Source organism: Sus scrofa, chromosome 6 (genome assembly GCF_054392235.1).
Source record: "Sus scrofa isolate SSC_HxYL_T2T_F1_AM1 chromosome 6, Sscrofa_HxYL_maternal_Yorkshire_Landrace_v2.0, whole genome shotgun sequence".
Classification (NCBI taxonomy): domain Eukaryota; kingdom Metazoa; phylum Chordata; class Mammalia; order Artiodactyla; family Suidae; genus Sus; species Sus scrofa.
In genome coordinates, this window is record NC_139388.1 from 102,287,774 (window position 1) to 102,308,288 (window position 20,515).

General features: G+C 43.3%; 1 protein-coding gene across 21 annotated transcripts in view; it reads left to right on the forward strand.

Annotated features, from left to right (window-relative positions):
* The window catches only part of PIEZO2 (piezo type mechanosensitive ion channel component 2), a 303,672-nt gene that overhangs the window by 170,565 nt on the left and 112,592 nt on the right, over positions 1 to 20,515 (forward strand). For all 21 annotated transcript variants that reach the window (XR_014807528.1, XR_014807530.1, XR_014807531.1 and 18 more), the window contains 2 exons: positions 5,325 to 5,535; positions 7,353 to 7,566. Coding sequence is in view for 15 of the 21 variants with exons in the window: in XM_084964032.1 (XP_084820158.1) it covers positions 5,325 to 5,535; positions 7,353 to 7,566 (425 nt within the window). In the remaining 6 variants the exon portion in view is untranslated. The remainder of the gene's footprint in view (positions 1 to 5,324; positions 5,536 to 7,352; positions 7,567 to 20,515) is intronic.

Genomic DNA, 20,515 nt, shown 5'->3' on the forward strand with positions numbered 1-20,515 from the left:
CCCTATCAAGGGGTCATGTTGTGCAGCAGTTTGGACAAGAGCGTTTCTCTGCTGCTCCATGGGTCTGGACCCAGCCCTTGATCCTTGGTTGCCGAGCAGGTATTGAACTCGTGTTCAAGTTCTCCAGGCAGGTTGATCTCGATGTAGCTGCATGTTTGCTGTGTCCACAGGAGGAGGTGCCTTCAGACTCTTTCCACACCACCACGTTGAAGTGCCTTTGACCTGGGAGTTTGTAGAGGCCCAGGTGCAGGACCCACCCCAACCTGCCACTCAGAAGCCCTGGGAGGTGGTTGGGGGATAAGTACTGCTTGATGGTGGGACAACTGTGTTATTCAAGCTCCTCAGACCTGCAGTCCTGGCTAACCCAGTGGGTTCCTTTATTAAAGTTCTCACTGCTCACTCAGTTTCCCTTATTAAACTTCTGTTACTCTGTCAGAGGAGGTTGAAAGCATACAGCTACAGACTCCTTTTCGCAAGTGAAATGGGGCGATTTAACTGCTCTTCTACGTTTGGAAAAAGAATCATCCTAAAACAAGTGTAGCAACGGAATAAAACAATTGCTTTGTCTGCACAGGGCTATCACGCTAGGCCTACACAGCACACATGACCCCGTGCCAGCAAGCCTCCTGTCCTCTGTCCGGCCGTGGGCCTGCACGGGACGCTGAGAATGTGACTGGTTCTTCTCCTGGGATGAGTCACATCATGGCCTCTTCCTTCCTCGGGCTCTTCTGTTGAGATGAAACCACTCTGTTAAGATAAACTGTTAACTTTCAATAGTAAACAATGAATAAACAACTCATGACATTTTGGAAAAATGCTTCCTTTGCCTACCAGGTCTTCTGACTCCTCCTCTGTGACTTGCCCATATATCCTCCCATTAAAAGGTTTCTCAAAGCGTGGTTTGAACCACGAGGAAGAGGGAAATGGATGGCACTGCTGGAGAAGCTCTGGTCTAACAGCTAAGGTTGACTGAAACCTTTAGGCGATTCCACAGATGAATTCCTCTAATGTAGTTTCCAATTAAGGGAGTCGACTCAGGATATGATTCAAACAGAACATTTCCAGTTTTGCCTGGTCAGCTGGATGTAGAGTTGGTTGACCCCTGGCTGCACGTGTCAGCTGGGGTGTGGCTTCTGGGCTGGCTGCCTGCGCATCACAGAGGGCAGCCCTTTAATCAGAGTCCTGGGATCCACTCCCAGAATTTCTGATGCAGGAAGCGTGATGGGGGTGGTGGTGGCTAGGAATCTGTCCCCCTGAGGATTCCCAGGTGATCCTTGGGATTAATTCCAGCCCAGGTTGAATCTTTTAGCACTTGGGGAGGAGGAAAAATGGATATTGGGTTCTACTAAAGGTAATTTATGGTGATGGTGTTGTTCAGGGTTGAGCGGGAGTAACAGACAGTGCTGTGTGTGTTGGGGTGGTGGGGGAGTGTGGCTGCAGAGTAAGGGGCGGTCGTGGGATGAGGTGCACAGGCTGCTTTGCTTGGAGGCCCTCATCCAGGCTTGGGAACAGAGTCACCTCACATGCAGCTGATTCTGGTGCCCTCGGACCATCTTCACAGGAAATGAGATGCTACCGTAGTACCCTGGGCACCTCTCAAAGTCAGAGGCTTTTCAAGAAGATGACTTAAAGTACTTTGGTTTTGTCCACTAAGTTGTAGATGTTGACCTGGCCGTCCTGATACGTAAGACTGTATTTGGTTTTCTAAACTGTAAAGAGCCTCTTTGTCTTTCATTTCTAAGATAGCTCAGGAACCAGGGGTTAAATCTTCATTTACAGCTACCCCTTCCTAGGGCCAAGGCCAGAATCAAGTTGGGCTCCAGTCTGGGGACAGATGACAGCGCCAGCAACCCAGGCTGCTTGCTGGTAAAGACTTTGGCTTGAGCTGGGTCTTTTCCAAAGCGTCAGTGTTTACACGTCACCAGATTGATTGTTTTGGGGAGAAAGCCAGCCTGTTACCCAGCCAGCCTGCTGTGACTAATGGCAGTTCTGGCCCAGCCTGCACGGTACGGGCTCCCTTTGGGCTCACTCTCAGCTTGAAGGTTTAGAAAGTGTTTCCAATTGAGGGCCCCAGGGATTCCGGTAGAGAAATGCTGAAAACCTCAAGTACAGAGGTATGTTTATAAAAATCACGGGGGCCCCCAGTTCCACCCAAAAGAGGTCAGGGAAATGCATTCGTCTAACCTCATGAAAGTTCTCGACCAGAAATTTCTATCTGATTTAATCTACATCCGTAGCAATTCCATAATTGAGTAATAAGTCATTTATTGTAAAGGTTAGGAGTCTGTTTCTGACTGGGCCCTGGCAGCTCTAGCTATGTTCTCTCTCTCTGTCTCCTTTCACAAGTTTGGGGGCTGAAAGTTTTGGACAAGCCTTCTTCCTCAGAGAGGGATTTTTCATGTCACCCACCTGTTGTGCGGGACATTAGGTACCAGATGCCCCATGTGGGTGGAGGTGTGGGTGCCATAGCAACAGCTTCACTGGATTGGTGCCCATAGCAACTGGGCTTTGGGAGATGGAGAAGCTGGAGGAAGGCAGACCTGGGAGCCTTAGACGCTAGGGAGGGTTCCCCTGGGCGGGCACTGCACATCCCAAGGCAAAGAGGCTGTGGAGTCCAGGTTCCCAGGTATTTTCCAGGCAAAGTGCGATGAGCATGTGGTGTTTCTAGGCAAAGAGATGAAGGTAAGGCTGGAGAGATAGACTGGTCCCAGGTGTGGTGCCTTTGTGTTCTCTCCAGGTCACCTCACCAGACCCCTGACTTTGGCAGTGAACCTCAGGTAGACCACTCCAGTTGCCACCTGTTTCCACACTCCAGCCTCCTACACTCGATGCCCCAGGACAGCCCATCTCATAACTGGCTCCTGCAGCCTGCCCCACTTCTGGGTGTCCTGGTCCCACCAACCAAGATACCACTGATGCAGGAGCCCCCACCCCCAATTCTCCCTCATCCCTCCTTCCTCCCTGTGAAATCTCCCCTGCTGACATCCTGCTGACAACCTCCCAGACATGCAGCTGAGATGCAAGCCCTCTTCAGCCCCCACCCCATCCTGCACCACAACAGCCCCCTGCCCATCCTCCTGCAACCACTAGAGTCCCCTTCTCTGGGTGAAGTGGCTGCGATCACAGTCCTGTGAGAGTGGATTCGAGTGTTGAGGAAGTGTCACCATGCATGCAGTCAGCTCTTAGATTCACTTTGAAGCTCCCACGTGTGGGTTGGGAGCAGTGTGTTTTTCTGAGATGAGACAGGGTGTTACAGGGCAGGGGAGGGTGGTAGCTGTCTGCGCACAAATGGGCTGCAGGTGGTGGGTTGAGGCACAGCCAGAGCTCAGCCCTCTTCTCTGCAAGATGGGACCCAGTGGAGTCAGCTGCTGAGATGGAGGAGGAAGTGGGCCAGGGGACATGTGCCTTCTTTCTGAATGCACCCTGGAGGCTTGACCAGCCCTTCCAGGGCTTTGAAGGCTCTGGCCTAGAATTTTCACATGGCTGATTACTCTGTGACATTCAGATCCCAGCTTAAATGTCACCTCCTCAGAGAGGCCCTCCCCGACCTCAGAATTGAAAATAGCTGCCCTGTCTCTCACAATCCCATCACCCTATTTCAGTTCTCTTAATAGCCCTAATTACTGTGAGATATTTAGTTGTAAACTTTTGGCTTGTTGACATGTGTGCTGCCGCAGCTCCTACTAGGGACAATGGAGCATACCAGGCCCCGAACACCCAGAAAGATCTTAATTAATAAGCCTGAAACATACTTTTTCCTCCAAGAAAAAGTACACATGTGCTGCGGTGGAACACAACAGGATCCGAAACCCACTTTGAACTTGAGTAGGCCATGGTTTAATCCCTGTATTTGTATGTGTCTGTGTGTCTGTGTCTGTATTGTACATATATAAACAAAAACACGAATTGAAAAAGATACATGCACCCCAATGTTTATAGGAGCACTATTCACAGTAGCCAAGACATGGAAACAACCTAAATGTCCATTGACAGATGAATGAATAAGGAAGACACGGTCCATATATACACTGGAATATTACTCAGCCATGAAATACCATTTGTAGCAACAAGGATGGACCTAGAGATTAGCAGATTAAGTAAAGTCAGATAAAGACAAATATCATGTAATATCACTTACTTGTGGAATCAAAAAAATACAACAAACCAATGAATAAAACAGAAAGAAGACTCACAGAGAAAACAAGTTAGTGGTTACCAGTGGGGAGGTGGAAAGGGGGAGGGGCAAGAAAGAGGCGGGGGAGATAAAGGGTTATTGTGAGATTATGGGAAATCACATGTATGAAAACTTTTCAAAATTGTAAATACATTTTTTTTTTAAATAAGAACCTTCAAAATGGAAACACAGAGCAGCCAGTCCCTACTCTCTAAGCCTTGAATGGATTCCGAACAGGGGGCCTGCGGGCCCTTCTGGCTCTGCAGATAGCTGCTGTCTTTTCAAGATGAAACCTGTCAGCCTAGGGGTGAATGCAAACAAAGTTTCATGCATCTCAAACAGGCTCCTTTTGTCTTCAGGTGATAGTTTATATTTGTAATTCCTTTTAAAAAATCCTAACCCTTCCAGGGAGGGATTGTGATTAGCTCAAAAAGTCTTGTGCATTCTTTAAAAACAAAACAAAGCCCCGCCATAGTACAGCCAGTTTAAAATAATCTGTGGAACTCCGCGGATGTGCTGCGCATGTATTTCCTCCCTGAATCTCTAGCGATGGTCCTGAATGGCCTGAGATTGGCCCAGCGCATGATCCTCTAAAAGGATGAGATAGGAAGCTACTGTTTATTTAGCCAAGTAGCGGGGGCCACTCATCCTCCCACAGGCAGGAAATACTAAAATAGTGAACAAAGATAAACTCCAGAAAGAAAAGGGATTTCCTAAGCCCAATTTGGCCCATCCTTTCCGTTTAAGCCATGGACACGTTCGTGAACTCTTCCCATCGCCTCAATGGCAAACTCCGTAATTTGAAGGAACCAAACCCAGGTTGCTGACAGCCAAGGTTATTCATAGATGTTTCAGCCGGGTTCTTCTTCTGCCTGTTAAAATGAGCTCGTGTAGGTAAGATGACCTGCCATCAGGGGCCCTATGATTAGCGGTGCTTCCTGTGTACTTCAGGGAAGATCAAAGTTCCCTGGGCTCACACGGGGACCCCTGGGGACCTGAGGGGTTACGTGGTTGAGTGGTTGTCTGCATTTTTTCCTGATCTGTGAAATTCACCCCAGTGACTAGCCCGTAAATTACAAACCATATATAATCTGCTGGGTGGACAGGCAGCGTCCTGGACTGCAGTGTTTTCTGTTTTTCATTTATTTAGGCTGGAGGAGAAAAAATCGACTCAGAAGAGGCTCTGGTCTATGAAGAGGATTTAGACGAAGGAGATGGTGTTGACGGCCGCTTGGAAGAAAGCACAAAATTAAAGCTCTTCCGCAGGCTGGCCTCCGTAGCCTCCAAGCTGAAAGAGTTTATCGGCAACATGATAACCACCGCGGGGAAGGTTGTGGTGACAATTTTACTGGGTTCATCAGGTGAGAGCCGCCAGCTCCAGGAGAGCACAGGGAGGCTTGGCGAGTCATGAAAGGACCATTACAGAGAAAACAAGGAAACAGTTCTACTCAGTGGCACCGAAATGATAACTAGCTGTTGTAAAACTGGCCACTGTACAAACCACACACACACACACACACACACACAGAGTTCTTCCTGTCCAGTGCTAGGTTTTATATTTTTAGATGGCTTCTGTTAACTTCTGTAAAGCAGTCTTGCCCCATAGCTGTTAAGTGACATCATTTGCTGTGTGTCTATCAGGACAGTCTATGCATAGTCATCTGCAACAAGGGACAGCTTTCATGTACCTGTCCAGAGCTGCACACGCGCTTGCTGAAAGTGCGTCCGTTTACGCTGTCATTAGTAATCTTTTTTTTTTTTTTTTTGGTCTTTTTGCCATTTCTAGGGCTGCTCTCATGGCATATGGAGGTTCCCAGGCTGGGGGTCGAATCAGAGCTGTAGCCACCGGCCTATGCCAGAGCCACAGCAACGTGGGATCTGAGCCATGTCTGCAACCTACACCACAGCTCACGGCAATGCCAGATCCTCAACCCACTGAGCAAGGCCAGGGATCAAACCCGCAACCTCATGGTTCCTAGCCACTGAGCCACGACGGGAACTCCCGAGTCATTAGTAATCTTAATGTAACTCTCCAGGATAGACTATTTTTTTCTTCCCACGGTAGAGGGTAACCTTCCAGCACACACACACCGGCTTCCTCCTGCTGTTGGCTGTGGGTGGCTTGTTCCGTCATAACATTCCCTCCGTCCTCCTTGCTCCACAGCTACCGTGAACTTTATTCCATCCTGCTCCCTTGAAGTGTCACAGGACAAAACAAATTCCCCCTTTTATATCGGAAAATGTAAAACTGGAAAAGACATCAGAATTTCTCAAGAAATGTAACTCTGCATTTTAATGAGAAGTCATTTCCAAATGCTTCCCCCCCCAAAGTTTTTAAATGCCTATGAAGGAATGACCTCATTCTCTACTTCCCCTTTCAGTGATAGTGCAAATCAGATTTCGTCCAGCAGGGCAAATGTTGAGTAAGTCTTTAACTGCCACAGGATGTAATACTGTAAATCCTAGTTAACAAACAGAGTCAGTCATTATTTTTAAAAATTGATATTTGGGGAAAGTTGGAGTGGACCTACACGTATTCCTAAAAATTTGAGGGAGAAGTAGAAAGATGGAAACAGTCAAGTAAATAAGCTAATTTCTCCTGGTATAAAAAGTGGGTTTTACAGGGCTCAAATGCCACGGGCAGTCAGCATCTGGTTTTTTCCCCATATTTACAAATTTCACTTATGGGTGACTTTCTTTTTTGGGGGGGGGTGTGACAGCATCAATTTGCAATTTTGGGGGGAATTGTTTTATTTCATTGCTGTTACAGCTTAAATTCATATGAGGGTAGAATGAGAGGTTAAAAATACACCCGTTTTATTATTAAGGTACCACAATTCTATGCTCTCACGGTAGAAAAGGCTTACATCGATTTTAATAGTGGATTAAACTGTGTCAGAACAACATGTGGCTTATACAAGGATTTTTCTTCTCTGAATCTTCTCCAGAAATCAACTTTCAATACCCATCAAAATTTTAAGCTCACTTGTGCTTTTTTTTTAAGCTTTTTATTAATTTAGTAAGAATAGCATTAATTCTGATTTTATAAGTAAAAGGTGATTAATTTTTCCTAAAAGCGTTAGGCAGGAAATCCACCCCATCTCCCGCGGTGACGTTCACTGCATGGCACAGGTTCCCTTCCCCGCAGGGTCTCACCACGGGGTTTCTCTTTCCTTAGGAATGATGCTGCCGTCTCTGACCTCCTCCGTCTACTTCTTTGTGTTTTTGGGTCTGTGCACCTGGTGGTCCTGGTGCCGGACGTTCGACCCCTTGCTGTTCAGCTGTCTCTGTGTCCTGCTGGCAATTTTCACGGCAGGACACCTGATTGGACTCTACCTGTACCAGTTTCAGTTCTTCCAAGAAGCGGTTCCCCCAGACGACTACTATGCAAGGTGAGACATGGCCAGACGTTTACGGTTCAGTCAGTCAGAGAATCCATGAGCTGCCAGGAGGTGTCAAAAATAACTAAGTGGTTATAAAAGTATGCAAGTAAAAATGCATGAGTCCATGATATATGTGTGTGTGTGTGTGTGTGTGTGTGTGTGTGTGTGTGTGTGAGAGCGATCTAATTTGCTTCCACCAGTGATGACTATTTTCCCAACTTCCTACTGTAAAGATGGAAATTCAAGGTAAAAAAACCAGCATTTTCTTTGACTTTTTAGAAGGAACTCTAGGCCATTCTCAGTTAATGAGGGAAAAACACCTCTTTGCAGGAAGACACCAGCTAATGAAAGGGAAAGGCATGCTAGAATTAGCAACTGAGCGTTTACCAGTTCTTAAATGAAATATTTAAATCCAGTTGCAAAGAGGTTGCTGGAACAAAGGCTGTTTGCAGCCATGATGTCTAGGCTTGATGCAGTGTGAGGAAGGCCGCCTCATATTGTTAAGCCTTTAGGCCTAACCTTCAATTCATGGAAAATATAAAGGATAGAAATGTGATGTCAGCGACTCCACAGGAGAGCAGTTATCAAAGTCCTGAAGGTGGATTCTGGGGAGAAACGATTTGGTCTCTCAAAAGTCAGCATCCTGAATCAGAAGTGTGTGTGGCGGGAGGGGGCCAGGGCCTGTTCTGGCTTAAAGGAGAAGGGAGCAGACCTCGCAGACATATGACACGCCTGACTCTGAGTTATACCCTGGTTCAGCAACAAATCTCTACAAGGCATTTTGAGGTTACATGGGGAAATTTCAATATTCACTGGTCGTCAGCCAATAGCATAGAATGCCTGATAATTCTGAGGTGCGTGATTTATGTGAATATACAGGAAAATGTTATTTTAGGAGATACATGGTGAATTCTTTAGGGGTGAGGTGTCGTGATGTCTGAGACTTCCTACTGGTTTAGCCCCAAAGAAGAAGAAAGTGCAGTATAAATGTGTATGAAATGTTATTCAGCCAGAAAAAGGAAATCCTTCCATTTGCAACAACATGGGCGGACCTGGAAGGCATTATACTAAGTGAAAAAAGTCAGACAGAGAAAGGCAAATGCCGTGTGATCTCACCTATATGCAGAGTCTAAACAGAAAGTCAAACTTCCAGAAATAGAGAGCAGAGGGGTGCTTGCTGGGAGCTGGGGATGAGGACGATAAGACGAGGTGGGTAAAAGGTACAAACTTTCAGGTATAAAATTAGTAAGTTCTGAGGATCTACAGTACATCCAGTGTGCACCAGGGTCACTGCAGTTAATAACATTTTACTGCTGCATGCTTGCCATTTGCCAAGAGAGTAGATCTTAAACCTTCTTACCAAAACACAAACAAAACAGCAACTCTGTGAGGTGACGGATGTGTTCACTTAATTGAGGAAATCATTTCACGATGTATTTGTATATCAAATCAGCATAGTCTGTGAATATATTATAAGTTCACATGTCAGTTGTCCCTCAGCAAAGCTGGGAGACAATCAAGAGGCCCCTTTAATGGTGCAGATTTACATAATATTTATTTTAGGTGGGAATAAATAAATGCAGAATTTCAGTGCAGACATTAGTTCTAGACTAAATGAACCTTTTGGTTTCTTCTATACTTTTCATATTTGGTTTATTGAACACATCTAGAAAAGTGTTTGTACTGTTGGAAGGGCTGACTTTTAGGGGACGGTTTAATTGGCAATATCTTCTATAGGGCAGTAGTCGCTCCCTGCACAGGCCCCCCTCTTGACTTAAGGATCTTGTCTGCCATCTAGAGTCTGATGATAGGAAATACAAAGACTATGCAGAACCACCTTGAAAACACTTTTTTTCTGTAAAGAATCAGTTCGTAAATATTTTAGAGTTTGCATGCCTACGGTCTCTGCTACAGATTCTTCTAAGAAGCTGTTTTAGTGCCAGAGCAACCCTGGACGAGACGTTAACGAACACATGTGGCAGTTTTCCAGCAAAACTTTGTGCACACTGAACTTCGGATTTCAAAATATTTTCACACTTCATGAAATATTATTTTTCTTTTGATTTTTCCCAACCACTTAAAAATGTAAAAACCATTATTAGCTCACAAGTTATATCCAAACAGGTGGTGAACCAGGCTTGCCCACAACCTGTGGCGTGGATAATAACAGTCCTAAGAGTGTAATTGTTATTTTACCGTCCAGGGATCTTGGCTGCCTTAATCAATGGAAATTGATAAGAGGCCAGGTAGGAGAATTCAGGCAAGGCTTTACTGGGGCCCCTGCTGCAGCAAGGGGAAGCCAAAACAAGCAGCAGATTCCCTTGTTCACCTGCTCGCAGGGGCCTCTGTGAGCTGGTTCCTCACATGGGGTGAGGGTAGGGGCGGGTTTGGGGGTCCTGCCAGGAGGTATGGCTTAGGTGGTCTGCCCACCCCTTTGGGGGTGCTGTGTGCAGGGTGCGTGTGCAGTTCCCTGCTTTTGCTTCCCACAACCTATTTTTGCTCTGCGCTCTTCAGAAGTGGCAGTTATCTTCTTGCCTATAATTTTCCCCAACTGCTCAGGTACAGTTGTTTTTCGTCCCTTATGGTTTCTCTGTATTTTGCTCCTGGAGAAGATGTTTGTGCAAGCATTGCAGCCACTGCAGCAAAGGGTCCCAGGTCCCAGTTCCCAGGTCCTGGCCTGTGTCAAAACAATTTACCGTATTCACTTTTCACTTGGATTGTCTCAAACTTTAAATTATGATTATAAATTATTATAGACATTTTGAAGATAATACTATAAAATTGTTAAGAGCTTCACTGCTGTAATCTCAGCGAGTCATTGTAAGTCAGGTTGCTTCTCTGGGTATAGATAGTTTGAGATAAGCAATGCAACATACATTTATTTATATATACATATATATACATGTCTGTGAGTGTGTTGTATGTCTATATATGTATACATACACATATATGTATATATAATACTGCCTTATTGTTTATGTATATTGTATATACACAGATATATAAGTATATATATGTATATGTATGTGTATACACACACGCACCCCCCCCCACACACACACACACACACACTAACTTATAGATTCTTTCCCCACTAACTTGGTGATAATAAGGTGTTGCCTCTTAGCCCTTGAAAGCTTGGCGATTTACATATTTTAAACAATAGCTTTTCTTAAGGCCTAATTTCAACGCATTGCTATCAACCAACAAATTCTAAGTTGAAAGAAAACAAACTGAAAACAAGCAGAAAAAAAAAGCATCCTGGGCCTTTGTCATAAGTCTCATAACCACAGACCCCAACCCACATAGCCAGCTTCTGTTGTGGGCATCCTCAAAACAATCCGAGTCGTTTTTAAATTCTTGTAAGCTTTCAAACAGGCTTTTTGGTGAGAGTTATCTTTATTTTTATAGATGTTGGACTGATTTATCATGAATATAATACGTTTTTTGGTGATTATTTGGAATAATATAATAAAGAATAAGGAAAAACCCTTTTTAAAAATATAATCCTAACTACCAGAAATAAATACTGTTCATTTTTGGTCTATATTCTTCCAGGATTTTTCCTGTACATGTATGTGCTTTTTAAAAACAAACTTTGGGAGTTCCCTAGTTGCTTAGTGGTTAAGGATCCATTGTTGTCACTGCTGTGGCTCAGGTCACTGATGTGGTGCAGTTTTGATTCCTGGCCTGAGAACTTCCACATGCCCCAGGCATGGCCAAAAAAAAAACAAACAAAGCTTTTTTTTCTTTTTGCAGCCGTACCTTCGGCATATAGAAGTTCCTGGGCTGGGGTAGAATCAGGCTACAGCTGAGGCCTATACCACAGCCATGGCAACACCGGATCCAAGCCACATCTGCAACCTACGCCGCAGTTTGCAGCAATGTTGGCTCCTTAGCCCACTGAGCAAGGCCAGGGATTGAACCAGCATCCTCATGGACACTATGTTGAGTTCTTAATCTGCTAAGTCACAGCAGGAGCTCCCAAACAAACAAACTTTAAATCGTGATGCACATACTGTTTAATAACTTGCTTTACTTGAGTTCTGCATTTACCCACACTATGAAATGTTCTTCTAAAATGTGATTTTCCTAGGCTGCCAAGTGTTTGCTGGTCTAGCTGTGTCGTAACGTGGTCAGCCCCTGGTTTCTAACCCTGGGCATTTAGATCCCGGCTCTCTGTCATGAGCACCATGTTACTTCTGAATGTAGGTAAAACTGATGATGCGTAAGGAGCAAGCCCAGGTCCCTCCGTGGTGAAGGAGCCCTGCAGGGGTGGGTAGTGGTTGGGCTGCAGGAGGATCTGGTGGTTTCCCTGATCCTGGGCCACCAGGATGCTACTTCAGTGGTCTGCACCCAGGTATTGGGACTGAAATCCCATACACGGGCAGGGCACGCATCTGGGGGTTCATGTTTCTCCAAGGTGAGGTCATCTCTCAACCCAGCGGCCCCCAGACATCACAGGCTTCTTCCAGCTCCACCTGGATGTGGTTGGAGTTTCTTCACTGCTCTAGCCAGGGGAGCATGTGGGGAAGGTGAGCAGGGACCAATGACTGATGAGGTGGATGGGGAGCAAGTGCAGCATGGAGGAGGTGCAGGGCAGAAGGTTCCCTCCTGGCTGTGCATAAAACTGGCACGGCCATATTTCCCAAAATAAAATTGGGGCACAGGAGTTCTCGTCGTGGTGCAGTGGAAAAGAATCTGACTAGGAACCATGAGGTTGTGGGTTCAATCCCTGGCCTCGCTCAGTGGGTTAAGGATCTGGCATTGCCGTGAACTGCAGTGCGGCAGCTGTACCTCTGATTAGACCCCTAGCCTGGGAACCTTCATATGCCACGGGTGCAGCCTTAAAAAGCAAAAATAAAAATAAAATCGGGGTGCATTGTTTGATAATGATGAGTGTACCTTTAGGAGGTGAAGGCAGAGTGAGAGACGGGTTTTTCTCACCACTGAAGTACATGGTTCTATGTGGTTATAACCATAAAAATGTAGTGCCCACTCTTGTGAAGTTAATCCAGCAAAAATCCTTCCAAAAGAATCCATATAACTTGTGTACGACAGCTACCATACTGCTCAACACAGTTTGTTTAATGGACTAGAGCCCAATTCCAGCTGTTAATCTAGCAGGTCTCCCTCATAAAAATGGCAGACTCAACAAAATCCAGCTTAACTCATCCCAAGTGTGGTCCTTCAAAAGGTTTGGGGTTTTCTCAGGAGTTTCTGGAGACAGCAAACACCTTCTATCTTGAAGGCCAGGAGGCTGGGGTCAAGGTGTTGGCCGGTGTTCACGGTCCTCACCCGTTTTCCTCCCTGAGAGGCTGGCCGAGCTGATGAAGCAACAAGTCCCAACCAGCTGTGTCCTGTGGGTTTTCTGCAGAGGTGTGGAGGGTGGGACAGAGACCGGGGACCTGATGTGCTCTGCAGTGCCTGAATGTGACCTGAAATTCATGGAACCCTGTCAACAAATGTCTACTTATTGGTGACAGAATGAAAAGCCAGTTTTAAGGGTTTGTCAACTCACTGCTGAATTTCCTTGTGAAGAAGAGACTGCAGGTGATTCTGAGGTGAAGTCATCTTGAAACAGTTTTGGACACAAGGCAGATTCTTTGTTTTCTCACTTTAAATTATCTAGACAATACAGGCAGAAGTTCTGACATGGACCAGGGTGAGGGTTTGGTGGGAGGGTCAAACATCTAGTCTACTGTTTTCTTAATCATGACATAGGGAATGAAGAAACCCATAAATTTATTTCTCAACCTGAACCACGAACGTATTCATGGTGAGCACTGAAATGGGTGTGTGGCTGAATACCCTTTAAGTTGCCTTTTTTTTTTTTTTTTTTTTTTTTTTTTTTGGCTTTTAGGGCTGAACCCATGGCATATAGAAGTTCCCAGGCTTGGGGTCAAATCAGAGATGCAGCTGCTGGCCTACACCACAGCCATAGCAACACGGGATCTGAGCCTTGTCTGCGACCTACACCACAGCTGACGGCAATGCCAGATCCTTAACCCACTGAGCAAGGGCAGGGATCGAACTTGCATCCTCCTGATCCTAGTCAGGATCATTAACCGCTGAGCCACGAAGGGAACTCCCCAAGTTGCATCTTATAATCTCTACTTGTCTTTCATTCTGCTGACCTCTGAACTTTTTCTAGAATGTTCACAGGAGTCACTGCAGGAGTTGGACTTCTTTGCTCAAATTCACAGCTTTGTTGTTTTGCTGCTTTTTGAACCTGAAAATGTGTAGTTGAAGAATGAATGTGAGTTGTGGGAAGAAATGGGAGAGATTTTCAGGCCATCCTCTGTGGAGGCAGCTTTCTGCATTAAATAAATACACAATGATTTCTCCATTGTACTTTCAATGTCTTATTTCAATAAATCAGTGTAAGAAAATTCATTAAGTTCAGTGAAGGAAAAGCTCATGTTTATTCCAGTGTTAAAACAATGTAAGAAAGAAAAAGCAGGAGTTCCCATCATACCTCAGTGGTTAACGAATCCGACTAGGAACCATGAGGTTGCGGATTCGATCCCTGGCCTTGCTCAGTGGGTTAGGGATCCGGCATTGCCGTGAGCTATGGTGTAGGTTACAGACGCAGCTCGGATCCCCGCATTGCTGTGGCTGTGGCGTGGGCCAGTGGCTACAGCTCCCATTTAACCCCTAGCCTGGGAACCTCCATATGCTGCGGGAGTGGCCCAAGAAATGGCAAAAAGACAAAAAAAAAAAAAAAAAAAAAAAGAAAGAAAGAAAGAAAGAAAAAGCAAAGCCTCAGACTCCAGCATCACTATTTATTCTGTGGCAAATGAGAGACATGTTTAAAAAAACAAGCGTGGAAAGTACAGTATCACTTATTATATTTACCCTACTTTTATACTAGTGATGAAAATGTCAATAATACGTAAGGAGTAATAACAGCCCCAGTGTATGTCTTGGAGAAGCCAGTGGTCCTTTAGAAAAGGACACAGTGCAGTCAGCTCTTGTGTTGAGTCTGGTGCAGCTGGCTGTGCGCATGGTTGTATGATCTGGGTTGTTCATGCAAATGCAGGTTTGCAGCCTCACCCAGGATGCTATGGTGCCCATCGTCTTTAGAGCCACTTGAGCTTTGCTAACAGAAATGGCACAGGAAGACTAGGTTATTTTTAATGCCAGCTAGTTGGCAAGACTTCCTCTGAAAGCGGTCCAGTGTGGGGAAAATTAATGTAAAGGGGATCATTTTCCCACTGAGGAGTGTATAAACGGACCCAACCTGCTAACACTGGCCCTTTCCTCGGTTAAACAATAATTCGTAGAGTGGGTAGGTGACATAACAATAACCAAACTTTTGGTTTCCTTTTGAAAAGATTCATTCTTTTGTTGAAGTACAGTTGATTTACAATGTTGTGTTGATTTCAGGTGCATAGCACAGTGATTCACTTTGAAGATTCTTATGACTGAGTGTCAGGTCTCAGACCCAGGTCCTTTGTGTGCTTCTAAAAGGCAAAAAATAGCCAAGAGAAATGAATTGGCTTTCCACAGATAAATGGAAAATCAGTAAATTCTTGAACCCCTGAGTCTGGGCGATTCCCCCCAACCTGATGGTTACCTGGGGCCAGGATCCCTGGGAAATGGGTGCCCACCCAGGCTGACACCTGACATCTTGTACAACACAGCCACAGCCCCTGACCAGACAGGGACCTTCACACCAGCTGTCCGTCCAGCCAGAGACCTGAAACTTCCCAGCCTTGACCCATGGTGTCACCTTTGCTACCAAGGGCATCTCCCAGGAAGGGTCCCTCCCTGTTTGCAGGGAGGTTCTGCCCTGTCCTATGGGCCCCGAATGCCCTGGTTGACATGATAGACAGGCTCGTTCGAGAACCTTCGTTTCTGCAGAGCAGCTCCCCACACACATCACAGGAAGACAGGACCTTTCGGCCCACGTGCGGTCTGGGCTGTCCAGGATAGAGTGGGATCCAGTGGACCTTGCCAGGTGAAAAAATGACTCATTTTACATTTAATCTTGCAAAATAGGAGGAGGAATAGAGATTAGGCATAGTCGGCAGTTATGATTTTTTCTACATTTGCTCCAAATGATTAGTATTAATGAACATATTACCAACTATGCCTGGAAGGTCCATTTAGGTGCTTTCAACTTTAAAAATTAATAGCAAATTAATGATGGTAGAATTTCTGGTGGTAGGAAGACGGACTCTTCCTTCAAGTTAAGATAACAGCTTATGAAAAATTAAAGTGATCTTTTAAGAAAGGGCGTTTTGGAACAAAACAATTATTTTGCTATCAGACTTTTTATTGGAAAGTGTGACCATCTTGTTTATTAGAATTAAGATTCTCATTCACAGTCTGGATTTTAATTCAGTGCAGTAACACCTCATTAATTTTTTAGGTTGTAGATAAGCTGATTTGGCTGACTTGCAAAGTATTTTGAGGATAAATATACCGAATGATGTTGCCTCATAACCATTTGGCTTCCTGAAGTGCAGAATGTTACTTAGGCAGTAACTTTGGCTGTAAGCGTCTTTGTTTTGGTTCCAAGCAACTCTGACTCAAGGATGAAAGGTTAGCACTACAAATGAGAACCAAGAGGCTTTGATTTTTCTCTTCAGATTTTCTCTCAAGAAGCTTTTTTTCTGAGAAAAACATTTAGTCTTTCATCAAGTCTGATGTTGACTGAAGGTTTGCATAGGTTTTTTGTTAGGTTGACCAAAATCCCCATATATTCTTAGTTTGATGAGTTCTAATCCACAATCGATATTCAATTTTGTCAAAACGCTTTTTCTGCATCTATTGAGATTACTTTTTAAATTCTTTTCTAATTTTAATATAGTGAATTGATTTTTTATATTAAACCACCCTGGTATTTCTAGCATAAATCTCACTTGATCAAGGGATATTATCCTTTTTACATATTCTCAAATTTGAACTGATCAAATTTTGTTTAGAATTTTCTCATCTGTGTTCATAAGAGATAATGGCCCGTAGTTTTCTTTTATTGGGATGCCCTTGGTTTTCATATGGAGTAATGATTCAGGTATTTCAAGTATTTCCTGTTTTACAGTAATCGGAAGAGCTGGTTTAGAATTTGTATTATTTCTTCTTTAAGTGTTGGGAAGAATTCACTTCTGAAACTATGAGCAAAAGCGCATAGTTTTCTTTATGGGAAGGTTTTCAACCAGAAATTCAACAGAAATTTCAACCAGAAATTGAACTTCTTTAATATATGACTTCTCAGGTTACTTTTTCTTGAGCGAATTTTGGTAGTTTGTGCCTTTCAAGGAATTTGCCTTTGCACATAAGATGTCAAGTTTATTGGCATATAATAATACTTACTTTCTTTTGAATTCCTGTAGCATCAGTAATGATATTTATTCCAGAGATTAGTAACTTTTGTACTTTTTTTGCTATTCAGTCCAGCTAAAGTTTATCAATTTATCATCTTCTCAAAGAACTAGCCCTTGTTTTTCTCTCTTGATTTTCTGTTTTCTATTGATTTTAGTTCAGATTTTAATTTCCTTTCTTCTACTCCTTTAGTGTTTAATTGACTTAATTAAATTAAACTTTGTATTTAATATACTCTTTATGTCTCTTCTCTGTTTCTATTCTAAAGGTAGAAATTGAAATCATTGATTTGAGATTTTTCTTCTTTTCTAATATAAGTGTTTAGAAACACTTTGGTAAATTTAAGTTTAAATCTCCACTCAGATACTATATTAGCAGCATCCTGCAAATTTTGATATGGTGTGTTTTATTTCTAATTGTTTAAAATATGCTTTAATTTCCATTTGTGTTTCCTCTTTGATCCATTGGCTATTTATATGTGCTATTTATATATATATAAATATAACATTTGGGAATTCTTCGGAGATATTTCTTTTTGAATTTAATTCCATTGTTATCAGAGAGTATCATTTTTTCTGTACTCCAGAATAATTTTTAATGAATTTTCTTACAAATCATAGAAAAAAATTAAAAATGGAGTTTAAAACCCAAGTTACAATACTACTAGCTCTCATGATTTCCCTCATGCTTACCTTTTTTTTTTTTTTTTTGTCCTTTTGTGCCCTCACCCACAGCATATAGAAGTTCCCAGGCTAGGGGTCAAATTGGAGCTACAGCTGCCAGCCTGTACCACAGCCACAGCAGCGTAGGATCCCAGTGGCATCTGCGACCTACACCACAACTCATGGCAACACCAGATCCCCCACCCACTGCCAGGGATGGAACCCGCATCCCCATGGATACTAGTTGGGCTCATTTCTGCTGTGCTACAATGGGAAATCCCCTCTTGTGCTTAGCTTTACTGAGATTTTTGTTTCTTCATATGCCTCCGGTTACTGTCTAGTGTCCTTTTATTTACCTGCAGGACTCCCTTCAGCATTTCTTGCAGGGCAGATCTTGTGGTCATGAACTTCCTCAGCATTTGTTTATCTGCAAATGTCTTAAGTTCTGCATTTTTTAAACTTTTACAAAAAATTTTCCTGAGATATGATTGACATGCAAAAGTCTATGCATATTTAATGTATACAATTTGATGAGTTTGGGGAGATAATTTTCACACCTGTGAAACCATCACCACTGCTCTACAGGATGGGACACCAGTGTTAATGGACAAAACTCCAGTTTTTAGGCTTCTAAAAGGATAAGATTGATTTTGCATACTCTCATTTTGGAGCAAAGTAAAAAACAGTGATGAATTAGAAACATCAACAAAAACACATACACTCCCTTTCTCTCTTGAATCTCTCCTCTGTCTCTACAGGTTTCAGCAGACTTTTCTGTTATTCTAGCTGCTTGTCAGTGATGGCATGGAACAATGCCCTGTGCACCTCTGTCCGTGGATTTGAGCCAGTTGCTTCATTTTCTTTTCTTTTTTTAAAATCTTATAGATGATTCAGTTGTTTCATTTTCTTTTTTAAAAACTTGTATTGAAACATAGTTGATTTACAATGTTGTGTTTGTTGATTTCTGCTCTATAGCAAAGAGGCTCAGTTATACATATATAATATTCTTTTTCATATTCTTTTCCATTATGGTTTATCACAGGATACTGAATATATAGTTCCCTCCCTCCCATTTTTTTTTTTTTTGGTCTTTTGTCTTTTTAGGGCCACACCTGTGGCACATGGAGGTTCTCAGGCTCGGGGTCCAATCAGAGCTACAGCTGCTGGTCTACACCACAGCTACAGCAACGCAAGGTCTCAGCTGCATCTGTGATCTACACCACAGCTCACGGTAACGCTGGCTCCTTAACCCATTGAGCAAGGCCAGGGATCGAACCCGCAACCTCATGGTTCCTAGTCGGATTCATTTCCACTGTGCCATGACGGGAACTCTGTCCCCCTCATTTCTGAAAGATGAGTTTTGCCAGATATAGAATTCTTAGATGACAGTTGTTTTCTTTTAGTATTTTGAATGTATCAGCCCACTGCCTTCTGGTTTCCAAGGTTTCTTAAGAGAAATTAGCTGATAATCTTACTGAGGATTACGTGTATGTGACAAGTCACTTCTCTCTTGCTGCTTTCACGATTCTTTCTTTGGCTTTCAACAGTTTGATTATAATTCATCTCAGCATGCATCTTTTTGAGTTTATAAGCTTTTTGAAGATTCATGTCTTTCATTACCTTTGGGAAAATATGTCATTATTTATTTAAATATTCTTTCTGCCCCTTTATCTTTCTCTTCTCATTATTGGACTCCCCACAATTCATTTGTCCACTTGCTGGTCCCTTAGGCTCTGTTCACTTCATCCTTTTTTTCCTTACTTCCGCAGACACCATAATTTCAAATTTTCCTCTCTTTAAATTCATTGATTCTTTTTTCTGCCTCCTCAAATCCGCTTTTGAATTTTTCTGGTATATTCTCATTTCAGTTATTGTATTTCACTGCTCCAGAATTTCATTTTGTTTTCTTTTTACAATTTCTCTTTATTGGTATTCTCATTTTGTGCATACATCATTTTCTTGCCTTTGTTTAGCTTTAAGCATCTTTAAGATAGTTTTGTAAAAGTCTCTTCTAGTAAGTCCAATAACTGCCCATCTTCAGGTATGGTTTCTGTTAATAATTTTTTCCTTTGAATAGGTTATACTTACCTGTTTCTTTGTATACCTTATGATATTTATTGAAAACTGGGCATTTGCATTTTATAATGTATTAACTCTGGAAATTGGAACCAGGGGTTTGCTGCATTTTTTTTTTTAATTGTTGTAGAGTCTTGGGCAGGAATCAACTTGAGATGCAAGCTTAAGATTTTTCCAGTCTCTTCTGAGATCATCTTTTCCTGGGCTTTTATGGCAGCTTTCTAATTTCCTCCATATACCTGGTTGCTCTTGAATGTAAGAAAAAAAGATATAGCTTCTTTAAATCCCCTGGAAGCTGTTTCAGTCAGTTAGAACGATGATGGCCAGCCTCTGTATCTGCCCATAAGTAACAATCTGCAATTCAAATACAAACCCTAGTACTTGGAGGACAAGATGCTTAATGCCCACCCCAGCTCCACCAAGTCACACCAGGAATGCAGGTTTCAGATCTTCCCTGATCTGTGTGAGTACCGGGGGCTGTTACCCCTGATCCTTTCAGGGCTTCATTTGTCCATCTAGAGTGGTTTCTTCACATTCATTCTCTGGACTATACTCTGATGAATGTTATTCTTGCTGCTTTGATGATGAGAAAGAAATGGGCAAATCACCTCTCTGCTACCACTATCCAGACAGGCTGTTCTATGGAAGGTAAGCTTGACAATGACCTTCCTGTGTGATTAGGTCAGAGCACATTTTCTAAAAGCATCCCACCATATTTGAGTAATATTCCCACTAGAGTGTGGTGCTCTTTGATGACAGGAGTAGTATCTTACTTATCTGCATATCCCCAGCCTTGACTATAGTGCCCAGCACAGAGTCAGGACTCAGCAAATCAAAGGATGAATTTAATAAATGTGTCCCGAAAAGGAACTCCCCTATGACTAATGCCC